We start from the raw sequence: 19,026 nt of genomic DNA, 5'->3' as shown, positions 1-19,026 counted from the left end.
CATTCTCTTCCGAATACAGACTGACAGAGTTTTGGAGCACAATACTCCTGACCTCACAATCATGTTAAAAAACAAAGTATGGATCGTCAATGTTGCAATCTCAGGTGACAGCAGGATCAAAGACAAACAATTGGAAAAGCTGACACGATATGAGGATTTAAAGATTGAACTGCAAAGACTCTGGCAAAAGCCAGTCAAGGTGGTCCCAGTGGTGATTGGCACATTGGGTGCAGTGCCTAAAGACCTTGGCCTGCACTTAAACACAATAGGTGTTGACAAAATTACCATCTGCCAGCTGCAGAAGGCCACCTTACTGGGATCTGCACACATTATTTGCCAATACATCACATAGTCCTAGACACTTGGGAAGGGTCCGACGTGTGATCTAATACAACAGGCAGCGGAGTGTTTGCTGTGGACTCATCTTGTTGTGATGATGATGATAATAATAATAATAATAATAATAATAATAATAATAATAATGGTTCAATTTTCTCTGAATTGGGTTCTTGAACTTTGGAAGCCATATTTTTGTTGTATTTTGGAAGAAAGGTAAGTCTTACATTTCCACCATTAGTGTGATTTACTACTCAGCTTCAATGAAAAGAGATGAAAGCTGGTTGGATGTTTCTTTTTTTATACAATCTATTCTAGCACTCTCAAAAACACAAATCTCGGCTTATTCACAAATAAAACAATTCTATTTACTTATTTTCTTGTGAGCCAAGTACAACTGGAAGCACAGCATAAGCAGACAGAACCGGGGTTCCTGCCAAATCTATCCCAAACCCAGTGTGTTCACCACAATAGTATTTATTTTATTTTATTTTATTTTATCCCGCCTTTCTCCCTATCTAGGAACTCAAGGAGTCTATATTTAGCTAACAATGTCTATGTTTTCTTTCAAAATAATAACAGTTCAAAAGTATTGTAAGCATTCATAATAGACAACATTACTTAGACATTTTGCCACTTAAATTCAGGAGAACTCACCATCATAGCCATGTTGCTCTTGCTTTTCCATAAACCTATGCTCAAAAAGGGTCACAACAATTTTAAATGATAATAATGCAATCTGGTGCTTGCTAAGAAAATTAATACGTCAGACTACTGCCAACATAGCCACCACTCATACTATTTTAGGATGGACTATGGGAATGATAGAAGTTATAGTTCTCCACGCCTGGAGACAGCGGTTTGCATAGGGCTGGTCTACAGAAAGGTGCACAAACTGAGAGCATCATGCTATGAGTATCACAGGTATAACTGAACAATCTGTTATAGAAAACATCCAGCAAATTTAACAATATTCTGTTTCAGTTTTCCCAGATTGCAAATAGATTGGATTGGCAGAATTTGGTTACTACTGTATGTTGATTTCACAGTACACTAACCCAAGAAAATGAATTCCCAGCAGCAGTAAATAGAAATTTCAGGTAGGCAAAATAATAAATGCTGCATGAAATCTAAGGATGTCAACAGATTAAAAGTTTTCTTTGACTAGAAAACTCATTAAACTCTTGAATGTTTAAACTGATTAATTTGCCAATTAAAACCATAATTACAATGTCTAGAATGTCTAAACAAAATAAGTTGCCCTTAAGTAATAACACAAACCATTTATTTTCTCCTTTTAATGTTACCTTAAAGAAATTATCTTTGTTGGGCGATGCCTGTTTGGGAACATTTTAGCATTACGATTGGGAAATGATGAAGGACAGGGTGAACTTCTCATACTACAATAGCTTCCCAGCAATCATAGCCGCTCATTCACCTTTGTACTATTCAAACAGATGAAGAATGAGTGGGATGATAGAAAAAACAGCATTTGTGTATCTGTGAAAGGAAGATATTTTATCTAAATTTTGCTCACATCTTATATATTTCCTTCTCAATCAGCATAGCAGGAAGGATTCCATATTTCTTCAATTCCGAGATGCCATTGATTATAAGACACACACCAATTTGAGTACCACTAACAGAAAAACAGTTCTCTCCCCCCGCCCTGTATATGTAAACACGAATCTAAGATCCACCCTGACTTTAGAGGTGTATATATGAAGAGAAACAACTATTTATTATGGAATGGAATGGAATGGCCTTAAACCTTGAACTCTGGATGGCGTGTTTTTATCTCTGAATGTTTTTTAACCATTTTAAATATGTTGTAATTTAAACTATTTTAAGGTGAATTTGTTGTTTTGAGGCACTCTGTATGTGCCATTGTAAGCCACCTTGAATCTCCCTGCTGGGATAGAGAAAGGTGGGGTATAAATATGGCAAATAAATAAATAAATTATTAGAATTAAAGAATTGCAGTATTGTACTCTACTGAGGGGAAATGGCTTCCTGTTCTTGGTTTGGCCTGATCATCTTGGGCTAATAATCATGTCATAAGAGCCAGCAGTCTTTCCACTTATCAACATGAAAAGCCTACCTATATGTAGAAGGGTCTATTACATACACTTCATATGAATTCTTTATATAAAGGTGGGAACTACCAGGGAGCAGTTCATGTGAGCCATCCCAAAATGCAGGAATCATCACATATGTAGGTTACTCCAATTTTAAATATCCAAGTATTTTGCTGATTCTGGTGGTTGGCATTACTCTGTGTCTCATTTTCCCTTTGACTGAATAAAGAGGTACAATTTTTATGCTACAATGAAGCTTCTACTGAACAATTACCGACAATCAAGGCTGATTCTTTTCACTCAGGGCCGCCTTTAGTGATTACTTATTATTTAAACTGCCTCCATAAAAATAAATAAGCATTACATATATAAAATTGAATATTTATTGATTGTTTAATTCACAGTGAGCTTTTGTGGGACTAAATTTATAACCACGAGTGGGCTTGCCTTGCTTTTGTAAATTAGTAATTGCTATGAAGTCTGACTGACCTACTGGTTCCAACTGGATCAGGGAAACTGCCCAACTGGGAAAGGCTAGTTATAATTGGCTCAAATCAGGAGAGCTGTTATCAGAATTGAATCAGAAAAGTAATGGATGTGGAGAAAAAAGAGGTATTATTCACCGTTCAAAAGGTAGATCAGAAAATAAAGACTCATCTTATGCTGGATGGGACCACATTCCCCTTGAAAACTCAGGCTTGAAGTTCAACTGTACTTCTTGATTAAACCCTGAACCTGAATGTCCAGATTTTGATGATGGCCAGGAGTGTATTTCAGATGGTTTGTATTCATGTCACTGCCTCTCTCTAGGCACTATGAAATCCTATATAATTTAGTCCCATGCTAGCTTAAGGACTATACTTTTGCATGTGAAGTTCTCATGCCTTTGACATCTTCAAGAGAAGATCTTGGTCCAGCCTAGGAGTTCCATATCTCAAGGCCTAATCCTAAATTTCCCCATTATATCACAAGAAGTTGTCCCTTGATATCAAGCTTTTGGGTATGTAATTTCAGAGCCTGGGATGTTCCTGCCTTGGCAGCCCCAGTCCAGCCACGTCAGTGATAGGTTTAGAAGGGGCTTCTTTTTTGGAAGCCACCTTGGGTCCCACTCTGGGAGAAAATCAGCCCAAAAATTGAACACATAAATAACATTCTTAGCAGCTGTTCCCAGACTATGCAACTCTCTATCACTGGTTTTTCCAGTAGTCAATATATTTATATTTATTTTAAATCCCAATGGCTGCTATTATTGTATGTTTTAATGGATTTTTTTCTTTACTGCTTTTAAAACTTTGCTTTGTTTATTAATCAGCATTGTTTTATTCATTTTACCATTGGCTGTCTAGAGTGCCATATGTTGAGAGGATGGCAGGATATAAATCTAATAAATAAATAAATAAATAAATAAATAAATAACAAAAGGGAATCAATTCTAAGAAGAGAGATCAAATAAAGGACAGAGTGCATATTCATCAGTCAGAAAGCTCTGTGCATTTCATTGCCTATAAAGAGTAGCAGGATCAAGAGCTATAAAGTTAGGGAAGAGTGATCAGACTGGTAGTAAAGCCAGCAAGACTAAGTCAATGAAGTAAGAAAATTCAGCAGTGGTGGCAAAGAATAAGGAGGAAAAAGATAAAAGGGAAGCTGTATGAGCCAATGGCCTATTGAAATACTCCACTTTGAGAAGTGAGGATCAGGGAGCAGAATTTCACCCCATTATCCAGGGTGTAAAGAGCAATTCTTCAATCGTATTGGGTATGAATGTATTGGATCAGGAAGATCTCACAATTTTCAGAGAATTATTTTGTTCCTAAAGTCCTGGGAAAAAAGAGACGAGCGGAGTGCCGCAGGGCTCCATCCTGGGCCCAATCCTGTTCAACATCTTTATTAATGACTTAGATGAAGGATTAGAAGGCATGATCATCAAGTCTGCAGATGACACCAAATTGGGATGGACAGCCAATACCCCAGAAGACAGGAGCAGAATTCAAAACGATCTTAACAGATTAGAGAGATGGGCCAAAACTAACAAAATGAAGTTCAACAAGGACAAATGCAAGATACTCCACTTAGGCAGAAAAATTGAAATGCAAAGATACAGAATGGGGGATGACTGGCTCAACAGCAGTATGTGTGAAAAAGATCTTGGAGTCCTTGTAGATAATAAGTTAAACATGAACCAACAATGACATGCGGCGGCAAAAAAAAGCCAATGGGATTTTGACCTGCAAAAATTGGATTGTAGTGTCTAGATCCAGGGAATTTATGCTACTCCTTTATTCTGCCTTGGTCAGAATACACCTGGAATACTGTGTCCAATTCTGGGCACCACAATTGAAGGGAGATGTTGACAAGCTGGAATGTGTCCAGAGGAGGGTGACTAAATTGATCAAGGGTCTGGAGAACAAGCTCTTTGAGGAGTGGCTTAAAGAGCTGGGCATGTTTAGCCTGAAGAAGAGAAGGCTGAGAGGAGACATGATGAGGGCCAGATATAAATATCTGAGTGAAGTCATAGGGATGAGGGAGCAAGCTTGTTTTCTGCTGCCCTGGAGACTAGGTCGTGAAACAATGGCTTCAAACTATAGGAAAGGAGATTCCACCTGGACATTAGGAAGAACTTCCTGACTGTGAACGCTGTTCAGTCATGGAACTCTCTGCCCTGGAGTGTGGTGTAAGCTCCTTCTCTGGAGGTTTTTAAGCAGAGGCTGGATGGCCATCTGTCGGGGGTGCTTTGAATGCAATTTTCGTGCTTCTTGGCAGGGGGTTGGACTGGATGGCCCACAAGATCTCTTCCAACTCAATGATTCTATTATTCTAAGTTTTCTTTTACTGCTGCCATTGCAAATGGAACTGTATCAGCAGACTGACTGCCATTTTGCATTTTCTATACAGCATTGCTTTAGGACATTGTAGATAGAGAGAGAGAGAGCAGGATAGAAATCAGTATTAAAAATGGTAGGAAATATTTGCAGGTAAGAGACACAATGAAAGAAGAGACTTCACGGCAAAGAAAATCTCTTGAGAAACTGTGCCTCAGCTCTGCATAAAAGGAACTGTGGCAAATGCTCCTTCCAAACTATTAACCACATTTATTTTGTATGTCTGTACTTGTGATAGTAACCTTTAAATCTTAAAGGTTAAAGTTGAAAATACTTCTTCACCTCAACTTTTCCTTAGAACTGGTACAGTTTTGGTGCTACTATTGTTGCTTTACAAAAAAGAAACATGCCAGAAAGATGAGTAAATTGGAGAAAGATTGAGCAATTATAGATTGATATGTGTGTGTAATCCATTTTTTGCATCAGCTCTGAGCCAAATTGATTTAAGGAAGGAGATGTGTTAGTATGTCACAGCTTAAAAGGGAAAATGGTAGATGTGTGAAGAAGGAATCTAGTAGCACCTTTGAGGCTCGCTGATTATTCCAGTAAGAGTTTTCAAAAATGTGCACTGAAATATATCAGTTATCCCAAATGTGCTACTGGATTCCTTCTCTCCACCATCCTCATTTTCATTTTTTATGATTTAAGGATGTTAAATTTTAGTTTTCTGCTCTTGTACTAACATATCTGAAAGTTATCTCAAATTACTCTGCTCATTTTTATAATTTGATGTTATAAAAATTGATTTTGTTCATTTACCTGTCAAAAAATGAAAGAATGAAACATTTAGTTTAAAAAACTAAAACTGCAAATTAAAATGATGTTCCTATGTTGTTGCTGCCACAACATGATCCTGTCTATTAATGCATCAGTTTTCTCTCCTAAATAAACATGCTTCAAGGTACATAGAATTCTGTGTCAGAAATGAACATAAAAGCATAATTTTCATAAAAGCCTGCAAGCTGGCTTTAAAAGAGTGCCGTTGTGATGGCACGCCTGAGCCCATGGGAAAACTATAGTGTCTGGCTTTATTTGAGGACTATCTGTATATTTTCTGTTCAGATTAAGACCCTTAGTAGACAGAGGCACTTTCGGCAAGGTGAAAAGATAACCAAATTAGTTTACTGCAAACAAGATGAATAAAGAGTTAACTCCACTCAGGACTATCATAAGGTAACTCAAAAAATACATTACAAAAGGAGCCTTTGCTGGCTGCAGTCATCTCTCTAGAATCTTTGAAAGTTTCCTGCCTCTGGTACACATAGTTATAAACTGTCTTAATCTTATTTCTTGTAAAGCATAAGCTGGTCATAAGCTTCTGTTGTCCTTTGGACTGATTGTATAAAAAATACTGTTGAATGTAGGTGCAAAGGATGCCTGTTTTTGGATTACTAGGCCTAGGGTTACCAGACAATCCCAAGCCTAAGTCACAATAGCTCTGCTGTAGAAAGAAAGGGGGAGTACAGCAAAGAGCTCTATACAGGGAAATGGCATAGACCAACTAAGGTTGGCCTCTGGGGTTGTTATGCTCCACCCAAAAACTAATACAATGAAGGTATCTACACTATTGGGAAAATCTATGAACAGGGGGAAATGAAGCAGAGGAGAGGAAAAAGCAAAGAATTCACAACCATATATAAAAGAAACATGTTACAATTAAAGAACAGAAATGTAAACCTTTCCCACTTATAAATGGCAGTGGCAGAAGTCCCACTATTCGAGGTAGAAGAATAAGTCCCACTCTTCACATGCTGCTAACTGCCACCAAATTGTGGGTTTTTTTGTGAGTTTGGATAACAGTGTTAGAGACAAACACACAAGATGATGAACACAGAGTAATTGTGGACTTGGATAACATTGTTGGGGACAAACACTCAAAGTGATGTAGTTCTTTAGTTACTAAATACCATGTATCTTTCCTCAGATCATAGCATTATGGGAGAAGTGACCAGAAAGTACCAAAACAAGAAAGTACATAGGTAGCTGCACAATAGAGATTCTGCTTACTACAACTCTTCCTAAGTAGAAACTACATCAGAGTAAGAGACTGGGCTGAGTGAATTGTCCAGCAAGTCCAATCACACATGCTATTCTGTTGTGACAAGAGAACAGCATAAGTGAGGCTCCCCAAAGCCGCCACCGTGCTGCTAGGTCAAAGAGGCACCTCTTTGACCTAACAGCAGAGCAAGCCTTTCCAGCTGGGAGAGTGTTGTTTTCAGTCCCTCCCTCGCTAGCACCTAAATTGGGCGCTTCACATACTATCTGGTCTTACAAGCCATTCATTTTCCTGTCTCACTCCCTTATTCCTCTTCCTGTGGTTGGATTATCTAGTTCTTACCTTCTCTTCTCCTGTTGCGTAAGCACTTCACCTTGGGCAGCTTGATCAGCAAACGGCAATCGTCGGCTTTAGAAACAGAAAGATTGGTGTTATTTTATTTTTAGTTCTTTTGCTTACATGGTTTTCAGGAGAAATCAACAGGCAAGGCAACAGGTAGGTATTAAGGAATCTGACAGTGTGCACTCTAGTGACACCTTTGAAAAGAAAAATGTGGCCACCAGCAAGTCAAGGAAGTGATGACAATAATAACTGCCAATCTTTTCCAAGCACAAAAAGGACACTGTCAGTACACACACACACAAATACTGAGAGAGAGAAGAGCAAGAGAAGTTCTCTTTTATAACCTTTCCCCACTCCTTCCCATTTTTTAGCTCAAAAGAGTCACTTACGATCATCACTGAAGTCGTCCACCAATATGATTTCATGGACCAGATGCACAGGAGTTCGGTTCAGGACGCTGAAGAATCAACCAAAAGAAAAAGACATAATAGTTTCATAAGTAAAACAGAACCAAGAAAAGTATTTAGCTTATTGAAATACCAGTGTGATTTGGAGAAGTCAGGAGAAATAATAATACACAACTTAGGTAAAAAAAAAAAAACATGAAAGAGAACATTGTCACAGGCGTGATTGGTGGGGACAAGAGACAGGGCCTTCTCAATTATTGCTCCCCAGCTATGGAACTCCCTTCCTGGTGAGATCAGGTCAGCCCCACCCCTCCTGTCCTATAGAAGGATGGTAAAAACTTTAGAAGGATGGTAAAAGCTGTGGGACCAAGTTTTCAGGACAGGGCAATGAAGCAGCAATGGGAAAGATGACAGGGCCAATTGGATTTGATGCAGATGGCTAGGACGGTTTTAAATTGTGTTATTTTAAATGGTGAATTTTAATATTTCGATAGATGTTTTTAATGTTTGTGTATTGTATCCAGAATGTTTGCCGTGTATATGCTATGTTCCGCTCTGAGTCCCCTTCGGGGTGAGAAGGGCGGAATATAAATGTTTTAAATAAATAAATTTCTGACAAGGCTGTATGATGAAAATCAGTAGCTTTCCATTATAGCAAGATAGATTTACATTAAAGTCACAAATGTTTGCATGAAACCCAACATAACATAATCGGAAAATGGAGGAAAGAGTCATGAGTCAACTCTAAGGATTCATGGAATGTGCTTTTACATGAATCTGGCCTGAGAACTAGTTTTGTAACAGATATTGAGAGGCTAATAGGGCAGAGAGTTGTAGATGCCTTTGGGTAACAGCTTTCTGTATTTTCAACCATGGTGGTAAAAGGGACAGGTTGTCTGAGGCTGGATCTACACTGCCATATAATCCAGTTTCAGAATGCAGATTAACTGCACTGAACTATTTTACAGGTACTCCCCGAGTTACAAACATCCAATTTACAAGTGACTCATAGTTACAAACAGGGGTGAAACATCCAGAAGTGACAGAAATCTACTCCTAAGAAGGGAAATTCACCCCTGGAAGAGTTATCATGGCGAAAAGGTGTCTCCTCTGAAACTTTATCTCCAATCCTTGTTTCCACAACATGCCAAATGTTTCAAAATCCAATGATCACAGGGACAGAAAGTGAGATAAAATCTTCTGAACAGGGGCTTAGACAGCAAAGGAAACACCACATGAGTGTTAACGCTATGCTATCCAAAGATTATATATTGGCTGGAGTTATACTTAAACAATGTACTTGTTCCGACTTAGATACAAATTCAACTTAAGAACAAACCCATCTTGCTCGTTATTTGGAGACTGCCTTTATATGAGTCTACACTGTCATATAATCGAGAATGGCTTCCTCCTTGTTGTCCTTCCAGTGGCAGGCTAAAACCTTTTTATTCAGGCAGGCTTTTAAAGAAAAAGGGTTTTAAGACCAAGTCAGAGGGTGTTTTGGTTTTAGCTCTGAATAGGTTTTTAATAAGTTTTTATGGATTTTAACTGTGACATTGTTTAAATCCATTGATATTTAATCCCGTTTTAATGTTTGTATATGTGTAGAATTTAAATGGTATTGAAATGTTTTTGTTGTAAGCCATTTTGAGTTTCCTTTATGGAGAGAAAAATAGGGTATAAATAAACACAATAAGCATAATAATAACAATGCAGTTAATCTGCATACTGAAACTGTATTATATGGCAGTGTAGATTCAGCCTATGGTGTTTATAGGTACTTGGTTGAAGTGGCTCCACTCTTAATTGGATAGAAGATTCTAAAAGAGGGGACAGGAAGATTATTGCTCAGCCTCTTTATTGTTATTTCTATTTTATCCCCATAGCTGTTTGAATGTTTGCCTGCCAATGGTGGGAGACTTCATCTGGAAACATAAACCAAGGTGGCAGCAACCAGCCTAAACCGGAACAGAAAATAGTTTTGGCCCACCAAACTCAAGGTACATCATAGACATGGGCAGACAAATGTTTTCTTTTTCTTTCTTTCTTTTCTTTTTCTTTCTTTCTTTCTTTCTTTCTTTCTTTTTTCTTTTTGTGTACACAAGTGGGGAAAAATCTTCTCCATGACATGCATCTTCCTCCATCTATGGCAGTAAAAATTATTCTTAAAATTGAACAACTAGCTATTTATTCCAATGTTGTGACATCTAACATCTGTGTTGTCCGAAATAGCTGCTTCACTTAAGCCTAATTATAGTGTTAGCTCTGAGGAGTTAATATTTCTGTTCCTGTGGCTATCAACATAAGAAAAATGGTATCTGAAAACACTTTAAAGAAATATTGCTATTTTAAAATGACCTAATTGAAACATCAGCATTAGGAGCAGGTAACATTTTATGGATCTATTTAATTACATGGCTACAGCTATTGTCATTATGAATACTCCTGTTGCATGATAATAAGCCTGTTTTTAGCCAACAGTCCCAAAATATTTAAATGGTAATAAAAATTAACTGTTTCCTAATTTGAAATAATGCAAACGAATAATTCATTGCCTGGAAAATTATACTTTGCAACATTGCTGATGCATGAGAAAGACACAGACTGCCATCAACTTTGAACAAAGAATAACTCTAGTTAAAGCCAGATTTTTTAAAAAAAAAATAGCACTGAATGAATATATAGATTACTGGTGTTAGTTAATTAATACTTTTAGATGAATGTAATTATTTATCATATACAGTAACGATCTTTTCTTTTACTTTCTCAGTAAAAAAAGATTAACGTGTCATGTATGCCCTAAATGGTTTGGATACAGACTATTTGTAAGACCGCATTTCCTATGCAAATCATCACAAGTTCTCCAGTTGGCAGATGAGGCCCTCCTCTCGGTCCCACCCCCCTTCTCAAGCACAGTTGATGCGAACAAGAGAGAGGGCTTTCTCTGAGATTGTTTCCCACCTCTGGAACTCCCTCCCTAAAGAGTTAAAAATGGCCTCCACTCCTTCAAAAAGCTATTAAAATACATCTATCCAATTTAGTTTATGGAGAGGAGGAGGATTAAGTACATCTGTTTGCATCTTACCTAGCTGCTAGTAGCCACCCTGGTAACCTGCTGTTTTCTATCTCTCTCCCAAAATTTTAGCGTAATTTTAGAGATTTATGGATTATGTTATGTCTTGTTCATTTATGTTGGTTTATAATTTATTGAGTTGTTCTTGATTTGCTTATTGATTTGCTTATATATTACTTTCGGCATTGAATGTTTGCCACTGTGAATTTTGTTGTGAGCCACCCTGAGTCCTTTCAGGGAGTTAGGGCGGGCTATAAATAAAATTTCATTTCATTTTATTTCATTATCTAAGGACTACCATCACAGAACTGTTAACCCCCACATAACATGGTTGGCCTTCATATAGAGGTAGGGCTTGTGTACAGATGCATCTAGAAGAGAACTTGGTCAATCAAGTTACAATAGGTTGCTTTCCCATGTCCAAGCTGGCTGGGTGTTTATTTACTGATGATCTGACCCATAAAACAAAATTAAATAATGGCACAAAGTGGCCATTTTTAGGAAGCGCTTTTCTTTGTATAAGTTTCTCTGTAAAGAGACTGCAGTGGCCATTTTAAATAGTTTCAGGAGAATCGGCTATCCACACTGTGGGGTGAATCTGAATTACTGGTTGTTTATTCTTACATTTGCCTGGAGAAGCCCATCCCACATCTCTGGAGAATGGAGAAATCAGCGGAGTTGTGTCCAACTATTGTGGAGCAATAGGCCTCTGTATGACTTTTAGGATTCCTTTGGAGGTCCCTACAGATTATCTCTTTGCAGCACATTCAGGAACAGGAAAATAGCTGGACATGTCTCTGCCGATCCTGCCATTTTCCAGCAATGTGGAAATGACTGTGCTGGATTGGGGTGCATCACTTAAAAGGTGGAGAGAATCCCAGCCTTCGAAAGTGACTCAAGCTGAACTTACTTTATTGTAACTCAGTAACATGAAGCTATCACTTGTCTTGAATAGGTTTGTTCAGCATGAATTTCCAAGTGACAGTAGTCTATCAAAGGGGAAGCAGCCGGTGGCCTGTATTTATTTTCTTCTTCCTCATTCTCTCACATATTCAGAGAGTGAGATTTAGAACTGCTGTTCCCTCTTGTCAAGTTCTCTTTTAATTATTATTATTAATAGGTTTGTTGATTCTGAAAGTGTTTTTTAAAAAAAGAATGCAAAGTACAGGAGCTGAGTTCAGCAAATTGCTGCTACCAAGTATGTCAGAACAGGGAGATGGGAGAGCAATATCATGCTTGGTAGAATATTTAATAGGCACTGGTTGCCTGAAGACCAAAAAAGAGGCAAAAATGGAAGGGCAAAAAAGGAAAAATGTTAATGAGACAGCAGAACTGAATTAGAATGGAGAAACTTTTTCTTGGGTGTATCGTACAACTTCAAAACAGGACTGCTTTGATAACATCCAAAGGCCAAACTTGATTAGATATTGGAAATTTATCGCTATTAGAGTTAGGGATGGAACACAAAATAATAGTTTCCCTACAAATGGAATTTGGAGTTACCAAACCTTTGAGCAACCTATATGGCAGGAAAAATTGCACACTGAAAGTTCCTACAAATTGCAGGAGCTTTTTGTTGTTGCTGCTCATTCTCAGCACAACATAAACCAAGCAGTTTTGAGAATTGCACAAGGGTTTGAGAAACTGCAAGGCTTTGCAATGAGAGAATATATTCACTGACCTCTTACTATGCACAGAAAATTGCAACTTTCAGAGAAAAAAACCCAACCAATTAGATTATTTTTCGCTATGCATTTGGAGAAAATGCACACACTATAAAATTAAACTGCACACTTTATTCCTATACCAGAGGTCCCCACACTAAGACTTGTGGGCTGGATGCAGCCCTCCAAAGTCATTTTCTCATCCCTCACCTTAAACGGCTTGAAGGCACACAACAACAATCGTAATTAACTTTATCTCATCAGCCAAAAGCAGGCCCACAATTCCCATTAAAATACTGGTACGTTTATATTGGTTAAAACTGTTCAACCGCCCTGAGGCCCTTTGGGGAGAGAGGACGGTCTATAAATAAAGTATTCATCATCATCATCATTAAATACTGTATCATTCTTTCAATTTTTTGCACTACAAATAAGATATGTGTAGTGTGCATTGGAATTCATTCATGTCTTATTCAAACTATAGTCTGGCCCATCAACAGTCTTAAGGATCATGAACCAGCCCCCTACTTAAAAGGTTTGAGCACCCTTGCTTACACAATATGATGAAAGTTTGACACCTTTTGCCAGTCTGAGAACCAAAACACCATCACAGTACATGCAAATGCAGTGTCAGTCCAAGAATAGGCTAAAATCTCATGAAAGGCTCCATAAAAATAGAAGATCCCAGCAGACAATGGATAGGTATCATCCATCATCACAACAGGGGAGAGGGAAACATCCATTGATTCTACTTCTGTCTTATAAACAGGTGTTGGAATCCAAAACTCCTCAGGGTCTCTTTATGCACATGGTTCCTCGTGAGAGCAGCTGCTAGCCCCATCCTAGGAAATGTTCTGCATGCTCCCTCTGCATTGTACAGGAGAGAAACATCTGCTTATGGAATCACTGAATATATTCTGGAGCCACTGGATTGGCACATGGGATGACAAGCATACAATTTATGAACAACCTTTTAATTGCTCCTACCCCAAAGCATTTACAAATTGCAAAAGAGTGAACAAAACAGGTTTTTGGGGGATAGATGTTTTGCTCTGAATGGATAAAAAAAAATACTGGTGATATGACAAATCTGTCCAAAAGCAAATGCAGTTAACCTCTCACCTTCTTACACCCTGCTTTGCCTTCTACTCAAGTTACACATTTTGAAGTTCAGTGTGTATAGGGGGAATATACTGAACCAGAGAGAGAGATTCCAAGACAATTGCTCTTTTGCTGACTTATGCTGATTGTTAATTCTGCACATCTGATCTTTTTCTTTTAACACATTTGGAATAACTCATAGACACTATGCTTCACTTTGGAAAGAATTGAGTATGTGTTCAACTTGTTCTAACTACTGAAATATAGTCTCTTAAATATTCTGTTCAGAATTTACAAATGCTACACAAGCCTTGTGGTTATGTCAGTTTTAATTTCTTTTTTCTGCATGGAGGTAACAACCTCTTTCATTTGGGAAGTGTCCAGATGACAGTTTTATTGTGTCATTGCCTTGTCTCATTCACAAAATTTTACAAAAGGTCCAGGCCTTAACATGATTCCACTTTAACTGCGATGGCATCTTATGATATGCTGGGGTTTGGCATTTTGGTCAAGTAATAGAGCTCTCTGGCTGACAATTATAAATAACCTTCCCTACATTACAAATTCAGGATTCCATAGGATGTTGTAGTTATTATTATTATTTTACTCATTTTTATCCCTCTTTCCTCCCATGGGTGGGACTCAAAGCGGCGTTAAAGTGCAATCATCATGCTATAATTGTACAGAGCTCCGATATTATCTTCCACGTGTACCTCTTCTATGTATTTCTACCACTTTGTCTTTTTTTCACTGCCAGAAAATCAAATGTTTTCAGGAGCAAAAGACTGTGTGTGTGTGTGTCTGTCAGGAGTCTCTTGAGAAACTGCACGTCACTTCTGGTATGAGAGAATTGGCCGTCTGCAAGGACATTGCCCAGAGGACACCCAGATGTTTGATACTTTATGATCCTTGTGGGAGACTTCTCTCATGCCCCTGCATGGGGAGCTAGAGCTGACAGAGGGAGCTCAAACCACTCTCCCCAGATTCGAACTGTCCTGTTGGCACAAGAGTTTAACCTATTGTGCCACTGGGGCCTCAGAACAAAAGATGGAAAACAATATATGTCTTCTGGCTAGTATTTTAAGCATTACAATAAAAACATGCCTTAAATTACTTTGTAGGATTTTAATGTTGCCTTTATATTTTCATATGAGTTTACAATTAATCTTTACACTGCTAGTATTTTGTTATTGCTCTTCTTTTAATTCAATGAAAAATGGCAAAGGAGTTCCCATTTGCTCAGAAGAATCCCATGGTGGATATGTCCTGTGTCTATAAAAGATGCCTTCCTTGCTTCATATATGCTGGAATTGAAAAGCAACTGGAATTTGTACTGGGGTTATTTATGAAATTTCTCTCCATGGCAACACCACTGGTATGGAGGAGGGATATAACCTGAACTATTCAAAGTGTCAAAGGTAACCAATACCGAGATCAAGTGGAGAATGAGGATGGAGGGGAGCCAATGGAAATTTAAATCTCCAACATTGCAAAAATGGCTAATTATGCAGAAGAGGGAAAGAGAGAGTAACCATAAATGAGCACTGATTACACAGCAGCTTCCACTTTCTCTCTCTCAAATACTCACCACCTCTTTGAAATTCAAGAGTTCTCTTATGTGAACATCAAACAGATAAAAGTACGCACAGGGTTACATGTTTTCTAATTCTGAGCAATGATTAGCAAGAAAGGGAGGGAGGGACAGAGGGAGATCTAAATGATGTGGCGGTGGACTGGGAAAATACAGGGGAAAATAAAGTGAGGTAGAAAGAAGCAGTCAGCACAAAATGCTAATTATACAGTTTCAGAGTAACACCTGGCTTATTTTTACTCTTTTAATCAAAGTCGTATGAGCCACACAGCACAATTCATATGATTTTTTGAGGATTTTTTTTCAAAATCCCTGTCACAGAACCTAAAAGACATGCAAGCACCAATTCCACGTTTCAAGTAAAGAAGATCTGCTTGCAATTAGAGCTCCCACCTTCAATTTGTTTAACTAGTTTAGTTGATTAACTGGAGAAACTCAATTCTAATGGGTAGGACTGCAAGTGAAAGCCACAGCTGCTTTTCTTTTCAAGGCATGTTGGTTTTGATGTGTTAATTGAAAATAAAAAAAGGAATGCTTTAAATTAAATTTTCTCCTTCCAATAATGAATGATAACTTTGTTTATTGAATTGTTAAACTACTTTATCCTACTTAAAATAATGAGTTTAATTATTTTTTTAATGACAAGATAGGAAAGTTTGGAGAAGATAATGGTGCTGGGGAAAATGGAAGGAAAAAGGAAGGGAAATCCTTGAAGTGACTGGCTTGACCTTGAAGGAGCTGGGTGTTGCAACTTCCGACAGGGAGCTCTGGCGTGGCCTGGTCCAGAAGGTCACAAAGAGTTGGAAGTGACTAAATGAATAAACAACAATCATCCAGCGAAAGCAGAAAATTATCAAACTAAATCAGTTGAAAGTTCTACTAATAGCTACATTCCCATGGGCAGTTGGAAAAACTAGCAACAATATTTAAGCCTTTGCTGAATTACCTCAATGGGCATTATTCTCACCAAAACGTTTGCCTTTTTACACCTTCTCAACAACCAGCTGTTTCTATGTGTGAAAGTCCAACAGGAGACACAGTTATTTCTATGAACACAGAAGTGACCAAATTCGGAGACAACAAGCATAGAAAAGGTAACCGAATTAAACATGTTCCACTGATGTCTTTATCATTCTTATCTGAAATTCCTAAATATGAAACAACACCATTTCCCCATCACAAACATGTAAGCATATTTCCATGCATCCATCTTATAGAAGGAGCAGGCTGTGGCGCAGCTAGCTGATAGCCAGCAGCATTAAATCACTACTGACGGAGAGGTCATGAGTTCAAAGCCAGTCTGGGATGGAGCTTCTGGCCATTAGTTTAGCTTGCTGTTGACCTTTGTAGCCCGAAAGACAGTTGCATCTGTCAAGTAGGAAATTTAGGTGCTGCTTTATGCGGGGAGGCTAATTTAACTAATTTATGATGCCACAAAAAAACCTTCCAGTAGCGTGCAGAAGAATGTGGAAGTACTCCATCAAAGGACTCGATGTCATAAATGGACAATGAAGCAGCAGTTCCCCCTGTGGCCAGAATCAAGATGCAATCAAGAATACCCTCATGAAGCCGGAAACCTGGAATGTTAAATTGCCTCTGTGTCTGTCTATTATTTTTTAAGGAGTTTTTTTCATTTAAGGATTTTTTTTGTCTGTTTATATATGTTGTATCTCTATTTGGCATTGAATGTTTGCCATGTATATGTGCATTGTAATCCGCCCTAAGTCCCCTGGAGGGTGAGAAGGGCGGAATATAAATACTGTGTATATATATATATATATATATATATATATATATATATAATTTATAGCAGCCTAAGAGCAGGTGACCAGATGTTCATGTAGTTGCTTATACATGACTTCATTACTCCATTGAAGCTGCTGCTCTTCCCTGGGAATGTGCTGTAGTCATGCACTGTGGACGATAGCCTGTATCATCACATTGCTATGCCAGTAAGATCCATTCATCAAAGCCAATGGCAAGCAAAGAGTTGCCTTCAGGAAGAGCAGTACAGGAAGGGTTGAATAGGGGCTGAGCCGTGAGTTGGAAAAAGTCAGCCTTTCACTATCAGTTGCATTTTCATTTTTTATGTCTGTGTCTGTTTTATTCTCCAATATAAAAATGTATCTTGCTTTTTAAAATAAGATGTGCTTCTACCGACATTGTAATTACTTTCAGATATTTGATTGCAGCTTGAAGTATTTATCACCATGTCACTGCAAGCAAGGATGATCAAAACAGACACACGACAGATATTTCACATTTTCCTCACACATAAGGATAATAACAGGCCTCACATTTTGTTGGTGTTTTATGCAGTTCTACATTCCTTTATGTGAAGTCTGTATTCCAGCTAGAAGCAGAGTTAAGCATTGTTCTACGTTACATGAATTGTGCTCTGTTTCACGTTTGTGCATTGATTGCATTGTTTTAGATTATACTTTCAACATCAATGCACAATGTGCTTTTGGCTGTACAATGTCACAATTCTGTAAAAAGGTGATATAGAGCAACTAAGATGTAACTCTGAGAGAATAAATGTATACTATGTATCTTCAGTGAAAGATCATGGTCAAGGTGTGGATGAAATATAGGAGTAACTGTGATGTAAAAGATGTTGCATCCCTCCTTTCTTCTAAGCACCAACTGGGGGGGGGGGGGAGCTATCACTAGGGGTGGAGAAAGGATAAGCAAATTCTTTCTGCACCTACCACACCCACAGTGTTCACCCAAATCTACCCAACTCTCTGGAGCTGTTGACAGATAGAAATCATTCTGCTAGTAGCACTCCAGAATGTGTGATTTGTACTGGAGGAACTGATTGAGCATATAAAAGGATAAACTATAATCTCTCTGTAACCAGAGGTGAGAAAGTGGAGTCCCCAGAGCCATTCTTGTGGTTCTTTGCTTCTCTGACACACACACCCAGCCTAAATAGTCCAAGTGGGAGAGAGAGATGGTAAATATGCTCCCTGCTGACCCCATAAGCATTTAAGCGTTTTTAAGGGCAAACTATTCATTCATTTATTTGCAGATAGCCATGTATGGTCTGTCGGGGGTCATCTAGGGCAGTGTTTCTCAACCTGGGGGTCGGGACCCCGGGGGGGGGGGTCATGCGGGGGTGTCAGAGGGGTCGCCAAAGACCATCAGAAAACACAGTATTTTCTCTTGCTCATCAGAGTTCTGTGTGGGAAGTTGGCCCAATTCTCTCATTGTTGGGGTTCAGGATGCTCTTTCATTATAGGTGAACTATAAATCCCAGCAAATGTAACTTCCAAATGACAACCCCCCCCCCACCTCCAACCCCACCAGTATTCAAATTTGGGCCTATTGGGTATTTGGCCCAAATTTGGTCCCATGAATGAAAATAGATCCTGCATATCAGATATTTACATTACAATTCATAACAGTAGCAAAATGACAGTTATAAAGTAGCAACAGAAAATAATGTTATGGTTGGGGGTCCCCAAACCATGGGAAACTGTATTAATGGGTTGCGGCATTAGGAAGGTTGAGAAGCACTGATCTAGGGGCTAATACATCCCCCAGCCTCCTCAGT

At 38.4% G+C, this 19,026-nt stretch overlaps 1 protein-coding gene across 1 annotated transcript in view; it reads right to left on the bottom strand.

Annotated features, from left to right (window-relative positions):
- GALNT14 (polypeptide N-acetylgalactosaminyltransferase 14) overlaps positions 1-19,026 on the bottom strand; it is a 289,099-nt gene that overhangs the window by 50,575 nt on the left and 219,498 nt on the right. The window contains exons 4-5 of the mRNA XM_060754143.2: positions 8,021-8,088; positions 7,632-7,697 (exon numbers count right to left, since the gene is read on the bottom strand). Coding sequence (XP_060610126.2) covers positions 7,632-7,697; positions 8,021-8,088 — 134 coding nt within the window. The remainder of the gene's footprint in view (positions 1-7,631; positions 7,698-8,020; positions 8,089-19,026) is intronic.

The sequence above is a fragment of the Anolis sagrei genome, chromosome 1 (genome assembly GCF_037176765.1).
Source record: "Anolis sagrei isolate rAnoSag1 chromosome 1, rAnoSag1.mat, whole genome shotgun sequence".
Taxonomy (NCBI): Eukaryota; Metazoa; Chordata; class Lepidosauria; order Squamata; family Dactyloidae; genus Anolis; species Anolis sagrei.
The sequence above is the reverse complement of the archived record's forward strand: the minus strand, read 5'-3'. Positions and strand labels throughout refer to the sequence as shown.